The sequence below is a fragment of the Numenius arquata genome, chromosome 18 (genome assembly GCF_964106895.1).
Source record: "Numenius arquata chromosome 18, bNumArq3.hap1.1, whole genome shotgun sequence".
Classification (NCBI taxonomy): domain Eukaryota; kingdom Metazoa; phylum Chordata; class Aves; order Charadriiformes; family Scolopacidae; genus Numenius; species Numenius arquata.
The window spans coordinates 9,345,737-9,367,918 of record NC_133593.1 but is presented as its reverse complement, the minus strand read 5'-3'; the positions used below and the strand labels follow the sequence as shown (position 1 = coordinate 9,367,918).

The 22,182-nt window shown below is 44.7% G+C and overlaps 1 protein-coding gene across 1 annotated transcript; it reads right to left on the bottom strand.

Annotated features, from left to right (window-relative positions):
- Positions 1 to 1,641: 1,641 nt before the first annotated feature.
- On the bottom strand, positions 1,642 to 21,789 carry YPEL2 (yippee like 2). The gene is made up of 4 exons (XM_074160763.1): positions 21,673 to 21,789; positions 4,045 to 4,088; positions 3,153 to 3,261; positions 1,642 to 1,731 (listed from the first exon to the last, which is right to left on the bottom strand). Exons 1-4 carry the CDS (start codon positions 21,787 to 21,789, stop codon positions 1,642 to 1,644), a joined length of 360 nt encoding a protein of 119 aa, XP_074016864.1.
- Positions 21,790 to 22,182: the final 393 nt, after the last annotated feature.

Below are 22,182 nucleotides of genomic sequence, written 5' to 3'. Positions count from 1 at the left end.
CCTGCACAATACTCTTTCCTTCTGGATTAAGAAAGATTTCCTCCAGTGGATTAACCTACTTGAAAGAATTCCACAAACAAAAATAAAATTCACTCAGAGAAATACAACTAATTCAGTTAAATAGTCTTGAGTTATGCACCAGATACTGGCTGGACTGTTGCAGAGCAAACTTCACATTGTCATTTACGTCTAACGCAGCTCCCCTCTCACACACGATGCCCCTTCCCCACCAACCACCTCGGGAAGGTCCACAATAATTAAAATTAAAAACTTAAAATGGGAAGGACTTGTCCCTTGCAGTTATGACGTCCACATCTACCCCTCCCCTTTAAACTCCAAGGCAAAGACAATTTCAGGAGTAGGGGGAAGATGTTTAGTTTCTTTTTTCTTTCCCATTCCCCCCGTGCCTGCAACAGGCTTCTGGGTGTGGGAAAAGCGGGGAAGGTTTCGGGGAGGATACCTCATGGCTTGAAATATCCACCTGTGCAATACAACCGCCAGGCTCCTCTGCTCCCTCCTCTCCCCACTCTCGCACCATTGCGCTGCCAGGCTCCAAGAGCGGAGCTGATGGCTGGGGCCTGGGACTTAAGAAAAAGATTCTGTAACAGCATTTTCCTACTCGCGCTTGTAAAGGATTGGTAAAAGACCCCCAAGGATGCTCAGTGGAGGCTGAGAAATCAAGGGGTACCCTGCATTACTAAGTTTGTCCCCGTCCTCCTCTACGTAATTTCCTCTTCCTTGCCTATCACGTGCCTTTTTTTTCACCTGTCATCTCTTCTAAGCTGCAGCTCCAGCCCCATCATGCCTTAAGCGGTTTTCTCCTCCTCTCTGAAGGGCTCAAGAGTCAGGATTTGGTTTCTCCAGCTGTGAAGATGCTCCCCACAGCTGTGCTCTGTTGGGATGTTTGCCCTACCTACCCTGAAACAGCAAGAAAAAGGAGAGGCAGGGAATCTCTCCAGCCTTCAGGTCGCGTGTGTCCCCTCCCGCCCCAAGACAAGTTCATAAACGGCAAACAAAACACAGATTTGCGATTAGCTTGCGGGGGGAACTGGTTATGACTTGTGCTCAGCCGGCTTAGACTGAAGCTCCAACGATGGAGCAGCGGTTTTACGATTCGGAGAGAACGCAGCCGTGAGGTATTTTTCTGTCCATTTAGACAAGTAGATAGTTTCAAGCCTTGGTTAACCAGGACTTAAAGGAGAAGTACAGTTTCGACTTCTGATGACTTCCCTTTGGGCCCACTCCCCACCCCCTATCACCTTCTCCTGCCCAAAACTCGTGTCTTCCTCCCGCACCGAGACCTTCTGATCAAATGCCACCACAGAGCCAACTTCAGTTTGTACTTAAACATTCGTCAACATGGAATGGCTGTCGGGCATTCGGTGCATTCTCTTAGCCAACGCCAGAACAGAGAGAGAAGCAGCCAGGGTCAACTCACAAACAGATACAAAGCAAAGAGACAGAGAGACAGAAATTTAGAGGCCAGTCACCAATAAAGATGGAGAAGGGTGTGAAGATGCTCCCAAATTGCAGAGCCTCTAAATGCATGGAACCAAGCGTTCAGTCACTCTCTCACTCTTGGATATAATGTTCGGTTGGATGGCATTCTCTTACACGCTGGTAGGGCTGGGCTCTTTCCATTCAATCCCAGCCATTATCCTTGATCATGTGAGCTAGTTCAATGATGTATTTGCCTTCTTTATACTTCTGGCTGCTTTCAAAAGCGTGTTCCTTAAAAAAAAAAGGAGAAAGAATGAGATGAAGATGGTATCTGAAGGTAAAGTTGCAGTTACATTTCAGATCTGGAGATGCTGGTACATCTTAGCACTGTCTACAGAGTAAAACAGCCCAACTGCAGGTCCTCCTGCTGGCTTTCAGGAAAATTATGTTGGAAGAATCTTAAATCCTGCTTCTGGCTGCCTTTAAAGGCTGGAAAAACAGAACAATCAGCACCATGTAAATATGCAACTTTTTGAAGGTGAATGGCAACCGCTCCTTGAGCTACACTTTAGGAATCATCCTTGATAAAACCCACCTCTCTCTAGTGGTCTGAGAATTGATTAATGTGTGTTAAGAACACAGAGGTCCCTCTGATGAACCCTGCTGTAAAAGCACTACCGTCGGGAACAAGACGGATTATGGTAAACTTCATGTGGAAATGGAGCAAAGGGTTGAGAAGGACCCACTCTCCACAGGTGCGTCCCACAGCTACAGAAACACACGGTGCTTCAGCTCTGCAGGATCAACGAGTCAGGAATTCTATGGGATCCCTAACCAGAAGGGACTCCATTATGGAGGTTGCACGCTGAAAAGCAATTCAGCTCTGCTCAGGTGTGCTGTTTGCCTGCATGTAATTCGTCTGAAATAATGTCATTCTGTTGCTGGAGAGGCTTGGGCTTACTGCTATGTTTATAACATTTTGTATTTTGTTTCACAATAAACTCAATCTATGTACTTAGTGTCCTTCTCCATTTGTGAGATCTATGCTGTGTTTCTGCATGAATTCCTACCGCATCAATTTTTGATGCTTTACTTTTTATAGCCTTTCAACTGGTTTATTAAAGAATATTTCTGTCCAGAGGCCACAGATACAATATATGTTTTGTTTAGACACTGGTCAAAATGTTTTGACAAACAAGTACGCTGTGTGCCTCCTGAAGCAGAAATTAGGATGTAGCATAAGCCTTTATTTGAAGGTAATTGAATTTATGAAGCGCAAGAGACAGCAAACAGATTAACTCATGTTCAATAGCATTTCCAGTGGGAAGGACACAGGATTAACAATATATGGATCATTCTATTACTCTCGTATCGTCTGGGAAAAAAAGACAATAGAACCACAAGATTGATTGAAGTTATCCTCATTTATGTTAAGCATCACTAAGGGACGCCCACCAAAATCAGGCTCACAGTGTATATTCTTAGTAAAACAATACATTATCCACAAAGAGCTCCTGCTTTGAATGGATGAAACAAATCCAAAACAGGAGGAAAAATGGAAATACAGGAAGGAAAAAACATGTGGCTAAAGACCCACGTTTCTGGTTCCCAAGTTAATGGTCTTTCCACAAGACGACGTTACCATCCATATACCTTCTGAAAGGGCCGGAGCAAAGATGTACACAGGAAAAACAAATGGTACCGATACTCACATATTTCCAACCCAGTGTGGTTTTGCAGTTTTCACAGTAAATATCTGCAACCGCATGTAATCCTGTTAATAACACCCGCTCCTCTGCAGGGCCACAACCCACATTAACTCTGGGGAAAAAGGAGAGATGCTCCCTATTAGCGTGTCTTTCCACGGCATGACGCTACAATGAAGCTGACAGCAATTTCATGGCAGAATTTAAAAACACAAGCAGGAGGTTCAGGATACTGAGTACCACAGCTGTGACCAAAACAAAGACCTCTTGCAGTTCCTGAACAGAATGAAAAGGTGAAACAGAATTTTTATTCAACTTAAAATTCTATAAAGCTTTGGACAGAAGATTAATAACATTCTAGTAAATTGCACTAATTATGCATTTGAGAAAGATTTTCATTTTCAAATTGATAAAATGGTACTTTCACTTTCCCAAATGGAAACTTTAAAAATGTAACTGAAATCAGTTCTTCTGAAAGACATCCTAGCAGTGATCTCACCAAAACTGTTTTCAGTTATTGGGAAAATTATACTTAATTTTTATGCTAGCTCTAAAAAGTTCACATTTAGATATTATTTACTCTCTACATTTACAAAACTTTGACTCTTTGGTCCATCTGTATTCTGTGAGAAGAGAATGACTCATCTGTTAGATCTTATTTCTCAATGAGAGGACGAAAAAACCACCTTCTCCTAGCTCCTTATCTGAAACCTCAACATAAAATCAAATATAAATCAGTGCTGTTTCACGCCTCTTTCTCCAAGCATTTTCAGCAAGCTCCCAAGTCTCAGGCAGAGGTTTTCTAAAGGAAGACTATCCTTTTGTTTTCTTCTTCACGAGGGTTTTCTTAATTCTATCCCAAGAGATGTAGAGGTGACACGTACGAAGTTATACTCACACTGAGTTGAAGAGGTATGCTCGTCCTTGGCTTCCTTGAAAGGACTGAAAGGCAAGAAAACAAAATTCAGTTGGCTGGGTGGTAGAAGTAAGGCTAAACCAGGACCTGCCCTCACCCACTGCATCAATGGTAGTTAGAGCAACTGTCAGCCAGGGCCTGAGAAACGCACATCGTTACAGTCTTCGAGATAGAAGGAGCACAAAGCAAAACGCCAGGAGGAGATGAGCACTGAGGAACAGAGGTCTTGTCCTGCAGATGGGAAGAAGGGAGCAGCTGCCTCCAGCTCTAATGCCTGCCCATTTCACGAGGTGCGCTAGCAGCCCACTGGGAACTTCACCTGGTATTACCAGCACTTCCAGTGCCGTACAAACCCAACATACTTTTCAAGAGTTAAGCTGTTCTCTCTCTTATATCCCAGCAATGTCCACTTTCACCCTTTACGTTCTGTTTATGAATTTCACACTATTGCCTCAACCTTACCTAACACAGCCTGGCTGCCAAATATCGACCTGAATCTCTTTTCTAAAAACAAGGTGCTCCCGGAGGCTTCCCGTTGCACTGCCAGTTTTCAAACACGGCTGTTGCACTTGACGACACGCGAATTCCCCTTGGGAAGACTGCACAGATGGATGCTGAACCAAACCGAGAGACTGGGACCTACTCGTGCACTCAAATACAACCTCTACTCTGGTGATTTTACAAAAGACCTTAACCTTGCGGAGGTGTCTGCACACCTTCACATTCCCGCTGATGCCAGGGAGATCTTCAGGACTAGATCTAAACACAGGATGAGATATAACTAAACAGAGATAAAGGTGGACAAGAGAGAACCACATAGCAGCAAAACCACATCAGATAATCACCAGTCATGGCACATCCTCTCTGCTCCACGTTTCCTTGGGATCTTAAAGCATCACCATGAAAAGGCAGCATTTCGAGGAGAGCAGGGCAGTACCAGCCCAGCGGGACACTCTAGGTAGCCAGGACACTTCCAAGAGCCAGCAGGATCCACTTGTGACAAGCCTGTGACATTACCCTGTGACAGTGCCTCCCTTACAGGAGCTGGCTCACACACTGCAAATGCTACCTGCATTTTTAATGTACTTTGACAAGCACACACTGAATTAAACATTTGGTGCTTATGAGCAAGGCAGTCACTCTCTGCTTGCAAGTAACCTTATGAGATACCTCAGGGAATGTACGCACTGAGGGGCAAGGAGCTGGGAAAGCCAAAGAGCAGCTTTTCTGGACCATTTAATCCTTCACGCTGTACCTTACCAGGAACCTTGGAATATTTAATGGTTTTCTTAAAACTTCAGCTTCTACAGATGAACAACGATTTCAGACTAAATACTCTAAAAAGGAGGGAGAAAGAGCTTTGAGAGAAGAGAGGAACATTCAAGGTTTAACATTCCTGGCCCACTAACACTGGTCATTTGTTAAGAGTGATCTGACCCTGCAGCAGCACATAAAGCGATCTCTGAGAGGTCCCTGTGCATCCCAGGTTGTCCCCTTCCATCAGTCCAGCCCTAGGGATGCATCCCTATGCCTGCCCAACCGCTGCCTCACAGAGAAGTAAAGTCAAAGTCATGCCCGAGAACCAACAGATGGATGCAAATGGATCTGGACCCCATTTCTTACATCTACACACATCTGCATGAATCAACTGCCTCCTCTGCACCGGGGAGGCTGCTGCATGTTTCCAGCTAACGGTCCTAATTGCCAGAGCTGGGCTACCAACTAATTAGCTCCAGCGAGTATTTCTTGGGTGCTGCCTGGGGTAACAGTGAGCAGCTCTGTAACAGCCTGTTAAGATGTTCTCTCCATCGTGAGTCCTGTTCATGTGAAAGGCAGAGATGGGAAATTCACTGACCAGCAGGAGACACCAAAACACATCAAAGGTGTGATTTAAAACCACGCTTAAGACAAGAGAACAAGTACAGCCTGTTACAGTGTTTAGCCTGAGGCCCTTCTTGGTGCCAAGGTACTCTCTAGAAGCGATGAAGGCCCACTAGAAAATCCCCAATTGTATGAACGTATGTAAAAGGCTCCTCACCGAGGAGCAGAGGCACCTCCGTGGGCAAACACAACGCCACGGGGCATTGCAGGCAGGGAAATGTATCCAGCAAGGAACGCTGCCTGGGAGGTCTGGATGGCAGCAAGGGCTCTGCCAAGCATAAAGTCACTGCCTGGCAAAAAATACTGAGTCAGTCCTGGGGGAGTAACTGTTCTTCAGAGGAATCTGAAGCCCAGTATTAGTTGCCACCCAGGGCACAGAAGAGCCACTCTGGATTCAGAGAGGATGCCTGAGGCACTTAGATATCTCTTTCACTCAGACAAAAGCAGTGCCCTGAGGAATGCCTCTTTTCTTGGACAGGAATTAAATAGGACACATGGCTCAAGCATGTTTGTATAATTGCATTTATTAGAGAAGCTTCTTTTAATCCTTCTGCAGCACTCAAGTTCTTTATTATTGTTATTGTCAGCTGGCTGATAGCCCACACGCCAACTAGATGTAGCCTGACTTCTACAAAACACACTGTGTTGTTTCAGCCTCCTGTGTGGTAAAGCAGGAACGGACACAAAGCTGATGCCCCCCCAGGCCAGAAAGAAGAGTCCAAGCCAGACTCAGGCAACACTCTACCCTGCTGCAGCAAGGAGCAGGGACGTTGGCTGTCCACGCTGCAGGGAGGGATAGCAGCCTGGAAGGATGGGCTGCGGATGGGGTACAGGGATGAAGCAGAAGGTCCCACAGCCGCTTGTGTGCCATCAAAGCAAAATGAAAGCAGATGAAGCTTGCTAACCATCCAGTCCTTCCCAGCAAATACTTTTCCATAAACACCAAAGTGACTACGTTTGCCAATAACAACAAACCATGGGAGCAAAGTTTTTGTTGGTACAGAAATAGGATTTTCCATTACTGCTGTACAAAGGCCTGTCTTTAATAAACAACAAAACCAAACCCATCAGCTTTGTGTTCGGGGCTCAGTGGACACTCTTCCAGCCCACTCCCAGGGAATAGTAGCATCCTTTCAGAGGTGCCCTTCCTTCCAGCGCAAGCCAGAGCTTTAGGGGAATCTAAGGGCAGTCACTGCAAAAAAACAATCACATTAATGATCTCCTGCCCAAGCAGAATTTTTCAACATCCCACTGCCCAGCTTTCAGTGCTGCTGCCTGTCTTAATGTTCACCCTCCAGCTAGTTAAGGATTTGGCAAATCATATAAAAAAAAGTGAGAAAGGTCTGGCAACCACCTCAAGTTCACCAGCAGATTCGCTCTCTGCAAGACTAAGCCAACTGTATCTTCATAAAGGTAGCACAGGCAGGTTTTATCTGGGAGTTGTAACCTCAACATTTTCTGAAGATGTTCCTTCTCGTCTGGTACTCCAAAGAAATTGGCACATGCTATGGGCACAACGAAATCAGAAGAAACAGATCTATTTATACACAAACAGATGTTCTTTGCTTTATTTATTTATTTATTTAAGAAACACACAAAGAGATTTCCACAACAGGCTTGGTTTTCCCTGAACAGTGGCAGTCAGCAGTAAGACCTACTTTCTATGCTATGCATTTTCTCTGTGTAAATTTCCTTGATACACATTCAAAGGTGTATCTCACACACATGCTTATAAATCCAGACTTCTTATTCTCTAAAACAACAGCTCCTGGCATCACTTTCCAGCTGAAAGAAATGGAAAGGATATTTTTTTTTTTGTTGCTGTTTCCCACTGAAAGCCCAAGCACATATTTTTCTCTGCACTGCTAACACTCAATGTCTGGCTGGAAACACATCTGCATATGCCAGCAACAAAGCTCTCCCTCCCCATCCTGCCCGAGCCCTCTAAAAAAACAATACATGCTTTTGAGATGTGCAATGCACAACAGCTTTCTCCTCCTGACTACTCAAATTCAAAAACCTTCCCTGCTCCTGGGTGCTCCGCTCAGCATGGAGGCACCTAAAAGCTGCAGGGACGGAGGAGCTCTGATTTGAGGACCCAGGTGGGGAACCACCAGCCTGGAGTCAGCTATTTGGCTGCAGATCCTCGCCTGCCAAAGCTGTCTCTCGTTACAGCAGAAGCTCCATGTTAAGATGCCTCTGGCAGCTGCTCTGGTTTAAGAAGTTCCTGTCACCCAATTTACAGCCACTCATTATGGCCCCCTCAGCTGTGCTGATTCCAAATTAGATCTATGGAATCATTCTTTTTAAAAACAAATACTTGGTGGGGGGTGGGTGGGTTTGAGGGAAATAGCTTTTTCTCCTTGTACCATATCATGGATCCAGTTTAAAGGGCAATCACACAGACTACTTAATAATCACAGTACGGGGGCAGACACAAGTCATTCGGAGAACAAGTTCTCAAACCGAATTTGCTGGCAAAGAACCACAGTGCAGAGCTGCAGCTCTAGCGAGAGACAGTCTGCAGGAGAGGGAGTTTGGGTTTCGCAGACGCTGTTAAACCAGATCTGCCGCAGAAGGAAGCATAACACGCAGCCAGCATCTAAGAAGTGCCAGCTCCTTTGTGGCAGACACTTTCTGCTCGCTAGAGATGGACTCAGCCTGCAAGACTCAAAGCTGAATCCTTATATATTCAACACCCACGACCTTGGGAGCTGTCATTTTGGTTTAGTCCATTTGTTATATTCTGGCCTCAATCCGAAGTGCTGAATCTACCGTTCTGTTTGCTCTGAGCAAGATGCACGACTCCTTCAGAGCCTTCTTCAGCAGTGCAACAGCACGCAGACAACCACAGACGCAGAGGAGGGCTATGTCCCTCTGTCGCTGCAGCCTGTTCCGTGTCCCACCTGCCTTCCCACCGCCATCAGACCTTCGCACTTGCACATTCCCGTTACTGGTGACCGCTGGAGACACAGAGGGAAATTTTCACATTCAATCAGTACAGCCAGGGAAAGGCATGAATTCTGAATGCGCTCCAAACACGCCTACGCACCATATCCCTTCTCCCCGGTACCTACAGCTTCTCATTCAGTGCACAGCCCACTCAGCAGTTCCACACACTGAACAGATGATAGGATTAATACCCCAAGTCTTTGTGACGGCGTTCGACAATAGGCTAAACACAAAAAGAGCTGGCTGGAATCATCTGGAAAAATGGGAAGCAGTTGCCAGGACTAAATGGCTCCATACTGATGCTTGTTCTCTGCAGACTGCAGGGCTGAAAACCCCCACTCACCTATATCCAGCTGGCAGCCGTTTAAGAAGCCAATAAAACAAAAATGAAAAGGCAACTGGTCCCAAAGAGGTACAAGGGGAAAAAGGAACAGAGCGTGCCCCCTCCATGCTACGCTCTTGAAAGCTACAAATAATTCCCACCGCAAGGATGCAAAGAGGAACAGAGGGGCCAAAGCCACCGCCAGGGATCACCGGCCATCGGCACATCCCAGGCAACGTGGAATGGTAGCATCAGGAGAAGCCAAATGACCACAGCCATCCGGACTCTTCAAAAAAGGACATGTTTTCTATGCTTGTGATATCCCCACTGGGACAGAGCAATTCAGTCAGTAAGAGAAACAGTATCATGAACTCCTGGGTTTAAAAGGCACTGAAGTCTGTGGGAGAAAAATTCATCCAACGTCTATTCAGAGATAGCTCTTTTATCACTTACTTCCCACCTACATGTACAACGTTTGTTTTTTAAGTTACTAGTCATTTCCACAACACTGCCTGTAGGATTTATCTATTCTTGCTGCTGATTTAGCCTTTAAACACCTAAGGATGAGATGTTTCATAAAATACAATCTGAACAGGGAGAGGAGACCTTTAAGTATGACCAAAGTGGGATGTCAATCCAACTGGAGCGCACATGAGTTTGACTATAAAGATACGCTCTAAAACACAGGTGCTCCTCACCGCTCATCCCGCTCTCTCTAGTAATTAATCCCAATTCCTATCAGCTGCTATCCCACCTAACAATCGGTATCACACAGAAAGCTCTGCCTTAATGGCACCTCTCAAGCCCTATTAATTACGGTAATAATGATTTGATTAAAAAAGTAAGTCCATGTGTTTAGAAGAACCACTATGCCTGGTAACAGCACTAGGTGTACGATGACTCTATGAGGAGGTTACCCGTGAGTCACTGTGCAGTGGAAAGAAAGTTGGGAAAATATAAGTATAAGGTATATAATACCTGCTGCAGATTGTGGGGGCTTCCCTAGACAGCACAAGCCATTTCAACCATCTACTTGCATCATGCTCAAGTATTTCCCAATGGAGCAGGAGTTCAATTAGCTGGTCCCTGTATCCATGCAGACTACAGAGACCTCCTCAGGCTTCATTAATTCCACCTTGTTCTTCCTCACAGGAGGGACAGTAAATGATCAGATTAAACTGAGATTCAATTTTGTGCCGATTATGTGAGATACAGACCCATGTCAAGGGAACCGGTTACATTATTCCACCTCACACACAGATGTGACCTTACCCTGTTCAAACTGCATTCCTGAGTTTTAATTGAGTTTTAACGTGGGTCCTTAATGCTATTTAAAGCCCAAAGTCGATATGGAATTAGTGAACCAAACTCATCTCTGAAGTAATTCAATTAATTCAGCACGGCCTTATTCCTCTGCAGTTTATGTTGCTGAGTGAATACACAGTGAATGAGTCTGACGTGTTTCATCCCAGGAACAGCTACATCTCAGCAGTTTTACAGCGTGTTTGTGTCTCAGGTTATATAGTCTGTGAGAAGGAAGGTGCACAGACTGGAAAGATGAAAAGATGTAACAAGATTTTTTTTTTTTTTTTTAATTCTGACAGGAGATGTTATTACAGTTTTTTATTCTGCCTCCTGGCAGCAGCAGGTGTTCTTTCAACCCCCTCGTTCCCTCCACACCGGACGCAAGCAGGGCCGAGCCGTGTTTCTGATAAGAGCCTTTTGTCCTAACAGGAACCAACTCAGCACTTTCACAGCACAGGATAGGTGGGGAGAGACTGCAGCCAGACAGGGCAAAAGCTCCAAACACACACACACCTGCAAAAATACCAGCAGGGTATCCCGCTGGCATCACCGCTGCCTCCCGTGACATAAATTCTCTGTACGGCGATGCTGTCAGGGAAAAGGTCAATGTAACGGAGCAAATTAGCAGTGACTGAAAAAACCTCACGCTTCTGTCACATCCCATTTTTGCATCAACTCCTGCTTTGTGTGCGAGAGGAGAACCTTTACCCTTTGGAACTGTTTCTTGTTGCAGAAGCAACACTGCGTGAGCTGGATCTAAGTCCTCTGTGCCACAACCAGAAGGACAGACTTCCCAAACAGGCTGAACGACGTGAGCTGTCACCGCCAGCTAAAGCCACCTTCAGACCTACTCCAACCTACAAGAGCCCTTTAGCACTCACGCAGCTTTCACATCACAGACTCTGCTGTGCTCTGAAATCCAAGCGTTCCAGTGCCACATGCCAGCCTCCCCCCTCCTGATCCTTAAAATACTCAGCTTGGCTCAAAATTCAGGCAAATTTAAGTAGTAGCTGCATTTTATTTTTTTAAATAAGGACTTAGAATAGGGGGTTTTGTTTGTTTGGCTTTTTTTTAAGTGAGATTCTCTCATCTTTTCATATTTGTAGGAGCTGAGATGAAAAAAATATCAGCACTGTTCACAAGACTTCCAAAAATGCTAAAAAAAAAAAAAAAGTATCATGAACCGCAAGAGGACATTCAGCATACACTCTGTAGCGTTATCTCCGGAACATCAATGCTGCGCAGGAAGATGGAAAACAAACGGGACCATACAGATGCCCGATCCCATCAGAATCGAGCCATGAAACGCGGCTCTGTCCTGTTCATCGGAGCGGTTCTCGAACACACGTCAGCACAACACGAAGGTGACACCAATGCTCCGACGGGGCTGTGTTGCTCCCAGGCAGAGAGGCTGTACATACCCATTTAAATGGGTCAGGATGCAGGAGCAAATTCCCAGTGATTAATTCATGTGTCAGTACGACTGTCCATTAGCACCAGAGGGGAGAGCGAGAGATGTCTTTCAAAGGGAAATTTTATATTGCAGTTGCAGAGGAGAGATATGATTGGAGGTTTTGCAATTAATGAAGATTAGTATTCAGGGAAATAAAAATTGCCTAAAATTGAGGTTTTTGTTTTTCCACAAGTACAAAAGTTTCTAACACAATTTAAGCCACCACTCTGCTAAGGTAAAGCCTGAGCAAAGCTCTGTAAAGCATGTCAAAATTCAGGAAGCAGTTGCGAAGTGCTCGGGCCCCTTCTCCCTCCAACATGCCTGGCAGGCTTCCCTCCAGACTGACTCAGTTCATAATGCAACACTCTTAAATCTCATCATGTTACCATGAGTCCTCTGCTATTCAGCTTCCTTATTAAAGCCCTGGGCTTCTGGACTCTGCTTTTATTTATTTTTAAATGCGTTTCTAGCCCACAGACTTCAAAGTGAAATTTCAAAATGTGAATGCTAAAGGCGCAAACAAACTGAAGACAAAAAAAATACACCAAATTTATTACTTCTATAAAACTTCACAATATTTTGGGGCTTCTCTTGTGATTTTGATGGTCTCTGGCTGCTGCTGTTATGCTTCAAAACTTGATTATAAGATGAAAAGGATGGAAATACCATGGGAAACAAAGCAGATGCTGTAGCAGAGTAATTGCCTTTAAAAGTGAATACCACGGGAGACAGAGTCCCCTCTTCTCTGAAGCCCAAGCAGGGGGGATGCTTCATGCTGGGCCCGGGGCCATACTGCTGGCTAATCCTGATCCATCACAGCTTCATTCCCAACAGACACCACCATTCCCAGATCTGCAGGAAGTTGAGATGAGTTCGGCATCTCCAGTACTTAAGTCGCCAGTGACATCCATTGACCGCAAGCCTTTACATTTTGGCATGTAGAAGGGCAACATGGAGAGAAGCACTTTGTTCTTTACTGTGGGAAACTACAGAATATGAAAGCAAAGCCCAGCGCTGTCTTTCTGGATATGGAGAGATGAAAAAATGCATTTTATTCTGGTGAATCTGCAATTGCTACAACAGCAGCTGTGGGGTTTTTACCCCATTTTTGAGTGCTGCTGTCTTCCTGTAGGTTGATGCCAGCCTAAAACATCCAACAATCGAGTCATTTTAAAAAGGAGTGGTCAGGGGGAGGGTACAGCCCTTTCTTTCCACATTAATTATTACTACTGTATGGGTTTTAGAGATAAACACAAGGCCAAACTGGGATGGAAAATGGAAACTGCTAATGCAACAAGTTATTTAATTAGCAGCATAATAGCGACTCTGCTTGTATCAGTGGAACACTGTATTCCATTAATACAGCCGCTAAGCTCACAATAGCGCCAACGCTGACGATGAGAGCAGACTTGCTTTTCAGCAAAAGCAAATCCATCCAGGGCAGCAGCTCTTCTCTGTCCCTGGATAAGAGCCACTGCAGTGAAATGAAGCCACCATATGTACACCTCACTCCTGAGAAAGTTCAGTAGAAGTTATCTTTCTTTGTTCAGTCTGTTGCGTAAGTTCTGAATGGTTGTCTCTACTATAAAACAAGGATTATGGTACTGAAATTAATTTTATTGCTGTAGATGTGCCTTCTATAGAAATTGAACAGGTCCTCAGACACTGAGGTTTCTCAGTCACACCAGAGAACGGGACAGGCCCAGACTCTAACAGGACTGAAGCAGAAGATGTGTGTACCCACCCCTGCATTTCTGCCCAGCCTCTCCTCTCTGGACTGGAATCGAGGTGTTCGTATTTGAGATACTCCACAAGCAGCTAAACTTAATCTGATCTTAACTCATCCCTCCTGTGACAATCACTGCTGAAAGGAGAGAGATCACCGGAAACCTTTAAATTCCAGGTTTCAGGTAAAGACAGTTTCAGTTTCTACCTCCGTTATTGCTACTTATTCCGACAGTTGTGATTTCCACACAAACACACTGAGTATTTTAAGAGAGGGGACTCTGGGTGGGGTTTCCTTGTGCGCTCAAGCTTCAGTCCTTGCCCCTTCCAGTTCTGCTGGCTGAGAAAAACTGTCAGGCCAAACACCTCCGACAGATGGACGCTGAGGCCCCTTTCCAGGAGAGGCCAGACTTTGTGCTTCTTGCTGGCAGACACAACAGCTCCCGTAACACAGATGTGGAGCCCTCTGACAGCATTTCCTGCTACTACAAAATAAGACTGCAATAGAAATCAGGGCAAGAGGCTCCTCCTGAGCAGCCAGGGTCTTCTCCCCAAGAGGCAGTATGTGAAAAAACCCCACAACCCAGCATGGCTCCCACACTTGTGCATATGTGACTAAATTACAAATTAAACCAGAGGTCTCGGTTGTGAAACTCGTATCTGTGTTTTTCCTGGACTCGTTCTTGCAACTATAAATGAGATTAGAAGTACACACCTGCATGGGAAGTTCATAGGGCAGTTCACCCCCTCAGCAAGCCTTCGAGCCTGCTGGCATTTCCTCCTCTTCCAACTGCAAGGGCCAACAACTGAACCACCCAGCGAACCCAGGGACGCTCAGACCTGATCAACTCCGTGCTCCTGTTGTTAAGGATTTGCAGCAGTTGCAGCAAAAACCCTGATGATTCACTGTCCTTCGTCCCTGGCAGTTCCCTGGATAATAAATGGGAACAATATTTTATTTATGCCCAGGTCATCAATTCTAAGGCAGAGGAAGCAGCAGATGAAAGGAGAGTTATTTCCATGAAGAAAGTGATGGATTAGAAAAATCCACTTTTACCCTGTCCCTCCTCCCCAACAGGGAATTCTAAACCATTTTGAATGATTACAGTTTTCCTTCTTTTTTGGAACAGAATGAAGTATTTTAAAATCACATAGCAATTAATTGCCATATAAACACAATTATTCGAGGAGGTACAAACTACCTTGGGCTTTTCTATTAAACAACCACATCCCGACTAAATAAGAGGCCTGATCCTGACTGTCTTCAGTTCCCCATTACAGACAGTAGGAACTGAGGGAGCACAGTAACCTGTAGGGTAAACCCCAGAGGAAGCAATTACACAGGACAAAAAGATCTAATTTAGGTAGCTGTACTACAGAATAGGTATTACAAATCCTCATTACACAGCTCAGATTTCATATCCTGACTTTTTCCTGCAAAGGGCATTTCTGTTTGTTTATTCCCTCTCAAATAATGGCTTCTCAGAGACAATCACAGGTAATTAAGTGACAACTTTCGAGACCCACTCCCCTCCTCCCTGCTGCAACACAGCCACAGCAAGGACAGCCAATGCCAACCCATCTCATGAAGGTGGCCTGGGGAGGAGTGTGATTGTGGGATTCATCTCCACCCACCCAACGCTCAGTCTCCTGGTCAGGATGCTGAAGGAAAAGGCTCCCATTTAACAACTTTGATGACACATTGTCCCAGTGAGAAGTGAAAGCCCCTCAACTTGCACTTAATTTTAAACTTCATGGAAGCCAAGAACTACAAGAAACCTTACCACAAGCTCACAGCAGTGAAAGGCAAAGCTGAAAAAACTCAAATGACTTCTCACAGAACTGCTTTGCTGTTCATCACTTACAGCTTGCACTCTAGCAATACTTGTAATTAAGAGCAAGCTCCGGATAATACCTAAAAGCGACAATTCATTAGGGAACAAGAGCTGAAAAGCAGGATCCAAAAGCTACTGGACATCTGCTAGAAACGTGCACAAAATTGATAAACCTGGTGCATAAAGAGCTAACAGCAAATAAATGAACAGAAGCTTAGTGTGCGGGGCTGAGCCAGTAAGGCTAATACAATTATGAAATGCGCAGGCTGTAAATCTGATGCTGGAACAATGAGACCAGCCTTGTTTCCATTCCTAAAAAGATGTTGAAACACTACAGATGTAGAAGAGAACCACAAAAATTATACAGAACTGGAAAAAATAACATTTCACCCTGACAGACAAAGTTGAATCTGTTTAGCCTATCAAAAAAAGTGATCAAGAGTGACCTTGGTTACTGTATAGCAGAACCTTTTATATAGAGATCTATAACACCTACCGTTTATTTCATTAGCAAAAGAAAGAAAATAATGGCCATGATGGGAAGCACATGCCAGACAAATCTAAATTCAAAGTCTCCAATTTTTAATAGTAAGGATGATTAACCACTGGAAAAAATGACCATGGGGAACAGTGAATTTTCCCTCCTGAAGTCTTCAAATCAAGACTAAATGCTTTTTCTGAAAGACATGCTGCAATCACAATGAAATCCACTGGCCCATGCTCTAGAGGAGGTCAGATGTGATAGCTCCTCCTGGCCTTAAGAGCTCAATACCGTGAAGCTGGGAACTTAAATCCATATTTGGGAAGAAACAAGATCTACTTTTAGAGCAAGAAGAAACCTCATGTAATGAAAAATAGTAAGAACTTTACCCATGAAAAGGGAATACTCGCCTCACCCCACACAGTTTTTTCCAGTGACGGAAATGCAGGATTTTCACTTTATTAGTCTTGGATACTTACTGAATGCCTCTTTCTTTTTCCATTAGATGAAAGTTTTGAAACCACCACTTCACATTTTTAGGGTTATTGTTTTAGCCTGTGTGCATACTCCCCCCACCCAGCAAATAACTTCATGTCTTCAAGGCAAACTGACATACAAACACTGGATGGCTCATTAGAAGGTAAGAACTAAGAGTGTTACACACTGCTTTCCCCACATACTTGAAGAAAGAAGGGGAAAAAAAAAAACCAAACCAAAAATGTCAACAATTGCTGCACCTATACATGGTGCTCACTTCAAAGTAGCCAAATTCATCCACAACTGATCTGAAAGCCAGCATCAAAGTTCCAAATCCTTTTAAGATCCCTGAGTTGCAACATGGAGGAATGTCTGAAGCTTTTTAGCCCACCATAAAGCTCACCAAGAGGCTGTTGTACCAACAGCTCAGGCTCCAGAATTTACCAGCCAGGCCTCTATGATTGGAAGCAAGGTTTACCTATAAACCTTGCAACTTCTGTTCAAGAAGATAAAAAAGAAAGTTTCTAAGTGTTCCCTAGCTAACAGTCCAACTCCAAGTGAGAAAGTCAGGCACACACAAGTTTTCTACTTTTTCTAAATTCTGTGTGCTGAAGGAGCTGCAGCCTTTTGGGTTGAAGGATTTCACATTCATGTTCAGTAAGGGTCTCGTGCAGACATCAAAGGAAAACATTAAACTTCCTTGGCAAGCCTTAGGCTAACTTCAGAGGATACATCACTGCATAATGTTTAGCAGTTGGATCACAGTAATTCATGAAAAAAAGAAACTGCAGGACGCCCACAAGACATTCCCTACATGTTTCCATAATCAGGGACATTTCTGCTGAATTATTTGTTCATGTAGCAAAAAAGTCAGCAAGACACCAAGGCGGCTGCGTTTGGCCTGTATCTTTCTGCTCTCGTTCCCATCCTTTTCCACTGGACACCAGGTACATACAAATTCAAACAGAAAAGGCTGACGATGAGTTTGAATAGCACAGAGTAGGTAGAAACCAGCATCGCATCTGCCACTTTGAGAAAGAGAAGAGATGATATTTACACTGTTGAATGTCTTATTACATTAGCTGTTCCCCCAGGACTCACTAGAAAATGATGCGGAAAGCACATTTCTCAAGAAAAGTCCCTCTCTCTCCTTCCTGCAGAGGTTTTGCCACCATTGATTATCAAATACGTATTTTTTCTTAAACATTCTTAAAAAGGATGGGATGTTGTGTCTGAGAAGGGTAAATGTAATAACAAATATATTTTACTTATTTTTTGGCAATTGTAAGGTATTGAAATATGCTTTTTAACTACAGTCGCCTGGCACAGTATTTTTGTTTTTACAGTAAAGCCAAAGAGGATTAGGACGCGCCGTACTAATTCACAAGAGCAGACAGTACCTGCTCCAAAGCTTTATCTTCCAAGCAGACTGGACCAAACAGCAGCATTTCAATTGTACAGGTGGGGAAAGGAGGAACAAAGACATTAAGTGACTTAGTCAAGGTCACACAGAAATCTTTTGCAGGGTGAGGTTGAGTTCCCAAAGTCTCAGTCCATTTAGGCATTGGAAAAAGCAATGAAACAAGAGCATGTACTAATTTTGGCAGAGATTTTTAAATCATGCATTGCTACAAGGGAACAAGAACCTCCACTCATGCTAACCCAGGCACCGAAGGAACATATAATGGAAAACTAGTTACTCACTCCACCCAATCTATCTGATCACCTTATATTTCCTAAGTCAGTAAGACCTTTCTTGGCCAGACGATCCAACCCACAATTTAGATCTTATTACAAATCAGACATACTAAACCACTTTCTCCCTCTGGCTGCAGAAGATAAAAGGCCAAGCAAGCAGGCAACGTTTTAGTAACTGGCTTCATGTAACAGCTTCGGACTTTCTTAAAAGCCTCAGCATCGATTATTTTCTTTAAATAGCAGTAGCTTATTGAGAAACCTTCTACCCCTTTTAATGCACAAGGTTCTCCTCAAGTAGAAAAGAAAGCAAAAACTGCCCTGCCAATGCATATTTGTCAAAGAGTTTCAGGTACCCAGTCTTGGCAAAACACTTCGAAGTGAGAGTAAGTTAACACTGGTGCTGAAGGGCCAAGAGGGGAAACTCGGAGATGAAGAGGAAATAAAGTATGGACTGACACAGAACAATGCTGGGATTGAGCTCCAGCTAGCATTTCAGCCAACGGCACGAGCCAGCGCTGCGATCTGTATGTATCCAAAGGAGGTAAAAGCTCACGGCATGCAAAGCAGTACAGCTCTCATGTGGTCTGTGCACAACTCGGGGCAAAAAGGAATAGAGGAATTAATTTCATCAAGCCAAAGCACCAACACCCTGCTGTTACATAAAAGCCTGTTTTCTAGGGAACGTTTCCAAAGATGGTGTCATTTAGGCTGTTTTGATTAAAGTGACATAGTCAGGTTCAAGATGGGATAACGCTGCAGACTGAGAAACATTCCGGTTTGACAAAATCTCCCACTCCCTTTTCAGTCCTCATGGCGCTTCTTTCTTCCCTCCATTTGCCACATTTTCATATGGAAAACAAGCACGGCAATTGCACTGCCTGGTTCTCAGATGCTAATGTAAGGCTGTGATGAAAGAACTGCAGAAGGCCTCAGGGAGATGTTTAAAACCTAACTCAAACAGATAAAAAGATGACTATTTAAGTTTGCCTGGGAAAGTCTCTACACATATTGGAAACCCCTTGAGGCAGGGACTGCCCTTCTGTTCTCAGTTTAATGGCCAGTTGTACAAATTATGATTGCACAATTACTTTTATAAGGTTTTCAATTATACAAAGAATGTATCTTATTAAAGTTTATAACTCTGAGAAATAAAACCTAAAACCCCAAAGCCTTTACATTCAAGTTGCATGACCCGCTAGTGCTCCATCACAATGCGGTCCCAACACTATTACAAATTTACACCACAGCCTACAATGAACTTTATAACGAGCAGACACAAGCACTGCAGCACTCTAGTTCCAGGATTCAATACGCGTAGCCTCATATTGTGCTTTCATACCTTCCCTCCTGCGTCCGTATTTTAGCAGTCAGCATTCTTGGGCAGTCACTGCATGCCTTGACGGCTGGAAACTCGAATTCCAAGCAGTCTGCAGCACTGGCACTGCCCTGCTGGAAACTCCTTACCTGCAAAGCTGGCTGTGTTGCACAGGGGAGAAGAATGGTCATGGACATGGAACAAGGAGGGGAAGGAAGTGTCAAAGGTGAAACCACTGGGAATGTATAGCCTTGTGTTTTCCCTGGCTGGGATCAGCCACGTCATAAAAAAAAAAAAAAAAAGCAGAGCACAAACTCTAATCCACCATAAAGCACTAAGTAAAACAAGTCTTCTTTATTCAGTAAAGCATATTGGGTCCTGACACAAAGTCCAGCTGGTAACAACTCTCCCAATGGAAAGGCAAGGGAGTGACTATCCCATTTTACAGATACCTCAACCGAGCACAGGAGCTTGAAGTCACATAGCTGGTCTGAGAGGTTGAATGTATTTCATATCCAGACCTGGGCACAGATTGCTGTTGACATTTACATTTCAAAACTTCTTTCTGTTGAGGAAATGTACAACCTCCTCCTCTTTAAAAGCTTGAAGCTTTGCCGTCCCTCAAGGACAGCTCTGCTAAGAACCACTGCAATTGTACCAGAACAAGAGGAGGCCCCATGAGGCCCAGAATGACTCACAAGTGATAGCCTAACAGGATGCCTGCCTATTCAGAAACTGCAAAAACCAAAATTGAAGCAGTCTGCAATCAGCATTATTCATACCACAATACTCAAACTGAATTGTTTGGCATGGAGACAACATCAGAAGCGCGCATCAACCAGGCCCATGAACCTACCAAGAGAAAAAGGAAGGAGACAGCCTCCAATGGAAGATAGATCTGAGCACCCAACATGGAGAATCCAAAGAGCCCCACAGCTGCTGAGATGTCAGCCCTGGGAGGACAGATGCCAGCCCTGGGAGGACAGATGCCAGCCCTGGGAGGACAGATGCCCTTGGTGCAAAGTGACACATTCTAATCTTTTCTGCACAAACAGGAAGAGGGGAAGCACTACACACTTTCCAACGGGCAGAGCACCTCTGTCCCTTCTGATCCTGGCCTTTCTCTCAAGGCTGCTCTAAGAAGCTGAACTGGTTTGAAGTTGCATGTGCACACACAGAGCTCACGGCGCAATTTCCTCTCATCTCAGCTAATAAATCTTATGGTGTGTCTGCTTTTTCTGAACACAAGTTTTATAAGCTGAATAAACTTTATGGAATAGTTGATTGCCATGGCAGCCAAAACCTGGAAACTTGATGCCTGACCACAGCCAGGCACTGCAGGCTCCAACAGACACTCTGAGAAAGTTCAGTTTTCACACTTCAGAAAGAGGTCCTCTTACTGGTCTGTTCCCTCTGCATCAAAGGCCCCTGACTTACAGGCTCTGAAAGCTTTTCATTTAGCTTATTCTCAAGACCATTTCCCTTGTGATCAACAGATCAGAAGACAGGACAGAATCTTACCACCCTTCCCAGCTGAGAGCACATCCTACCATGCACCCCTTGCTTTTCCACTGCAAAGTATCTCGATATGGCAAAAATACAAGGGTTTGAGCAACAACTCATCAGTCTTTGGAAAGCTGTCTTACTTCTCAGTAGAAACATCAGAGAACCCTCCCTTAAGTAGGGGCTTTAGTGTAGTCGCTTGGTACAGCTCAGGGTTTAACAGAGAGAACATCTCCAGACACTTCGCCTCCAAATCATGATCATGCAACAACCCTTCGGCTACGCCGACAAGCACATACACGAACAACAAGTATCGGGAAAGTAATTCACACAGTCCTGGCCATCAGCTAGTGCAGTTTTACAGCTGGAAAGGAGAGGGAGGAGGCAGTATCATGAGAAGAGACAGACCACCTGTAAGCACTTCAGAGGCCCGAATTTGGACACCTGTCCCCTCCAGCTATTTTCAAGTTCACTCGAAACAAAAACAGCAGCTCACAAATAGATCTTTCAGGCTGAGAGCGCATTTTCCAAGCAAAAACTGTGGTACCAGTTAAGACCAGTGATTTCCAACAGCAACTGACCTGCAATGTGAGTGAACGCACCCTTCCGCTCCCCAGGGAGGAGGCGTCCACCCAGCACCTGCGGGTGAGGTCATGCACGTACCTTGGAAATGAGCTCATCGTGGTTGGCAAGATGAGCCCTGCAGTGAATGCAGCTGTAGGTCCTGTGGCATGAAGGCAGATATGCCTGGAAAGTCTTGGACCTTGTCATCTTCACCATTGGAGCCACTGAGCGCTGCGTGAACTCTGGGGTGGCCCAGGAGGCACTCCCGCAGGACGGGTCGCACGGGAAACACCGGAAGACACAGGTAAAGGCCGTGGTTTGGCAGGTGATGGGTGTGGGGCAGGCTCCACACACTGGTGACGGCTTCAGAGGAAGAGACTCGGGCAGAGGGAAGGGGGGGACTTCACACCAACCTGAGTTCAAAAAAAGAACAGAGACGGAACACTCAGCTCAAAGGCAACAACGGTTTCCTAGTCCACAGGAGGATTTTGGGTTTGATCGAGTGAGCAGAGAAGAGTTAGAGCAGCCAGGAGACAGGTGTGATGTGTGCAGATTAGATCAAGGAGGACAGAGTTCTATTCACAGCTCAGCCACTGACTTGCTGACTGC

What these genes read in the sequence shown, in the direction of transcription:
- YPEL2 (XM_074160763.1), bottom strand. Translation starts at nt 21,789, where the DNA reads ATGGTGAAGATGACAAGGTCCAAGACTTTCCAGGCATATCTGCCTTCA. An exon ending in GCATACCTCTTCAACTCAGT is followed by an intron (nt 3,262 to 4,044) that starts GTGAGTATAACT and finishes CTTTTTCCCCAG; the next exon opens with AGTTAATGTGGGTTGTGGCC. An exon ending in CCACACTGGGTTGGAAATAT is followed by an intron (nt 1,732 to 3,152) that starts GTGAGTATCGGT and finishes TTTTTTTTTAAG; the next exon opens with GAACACGCTTTTGAAAGCAG.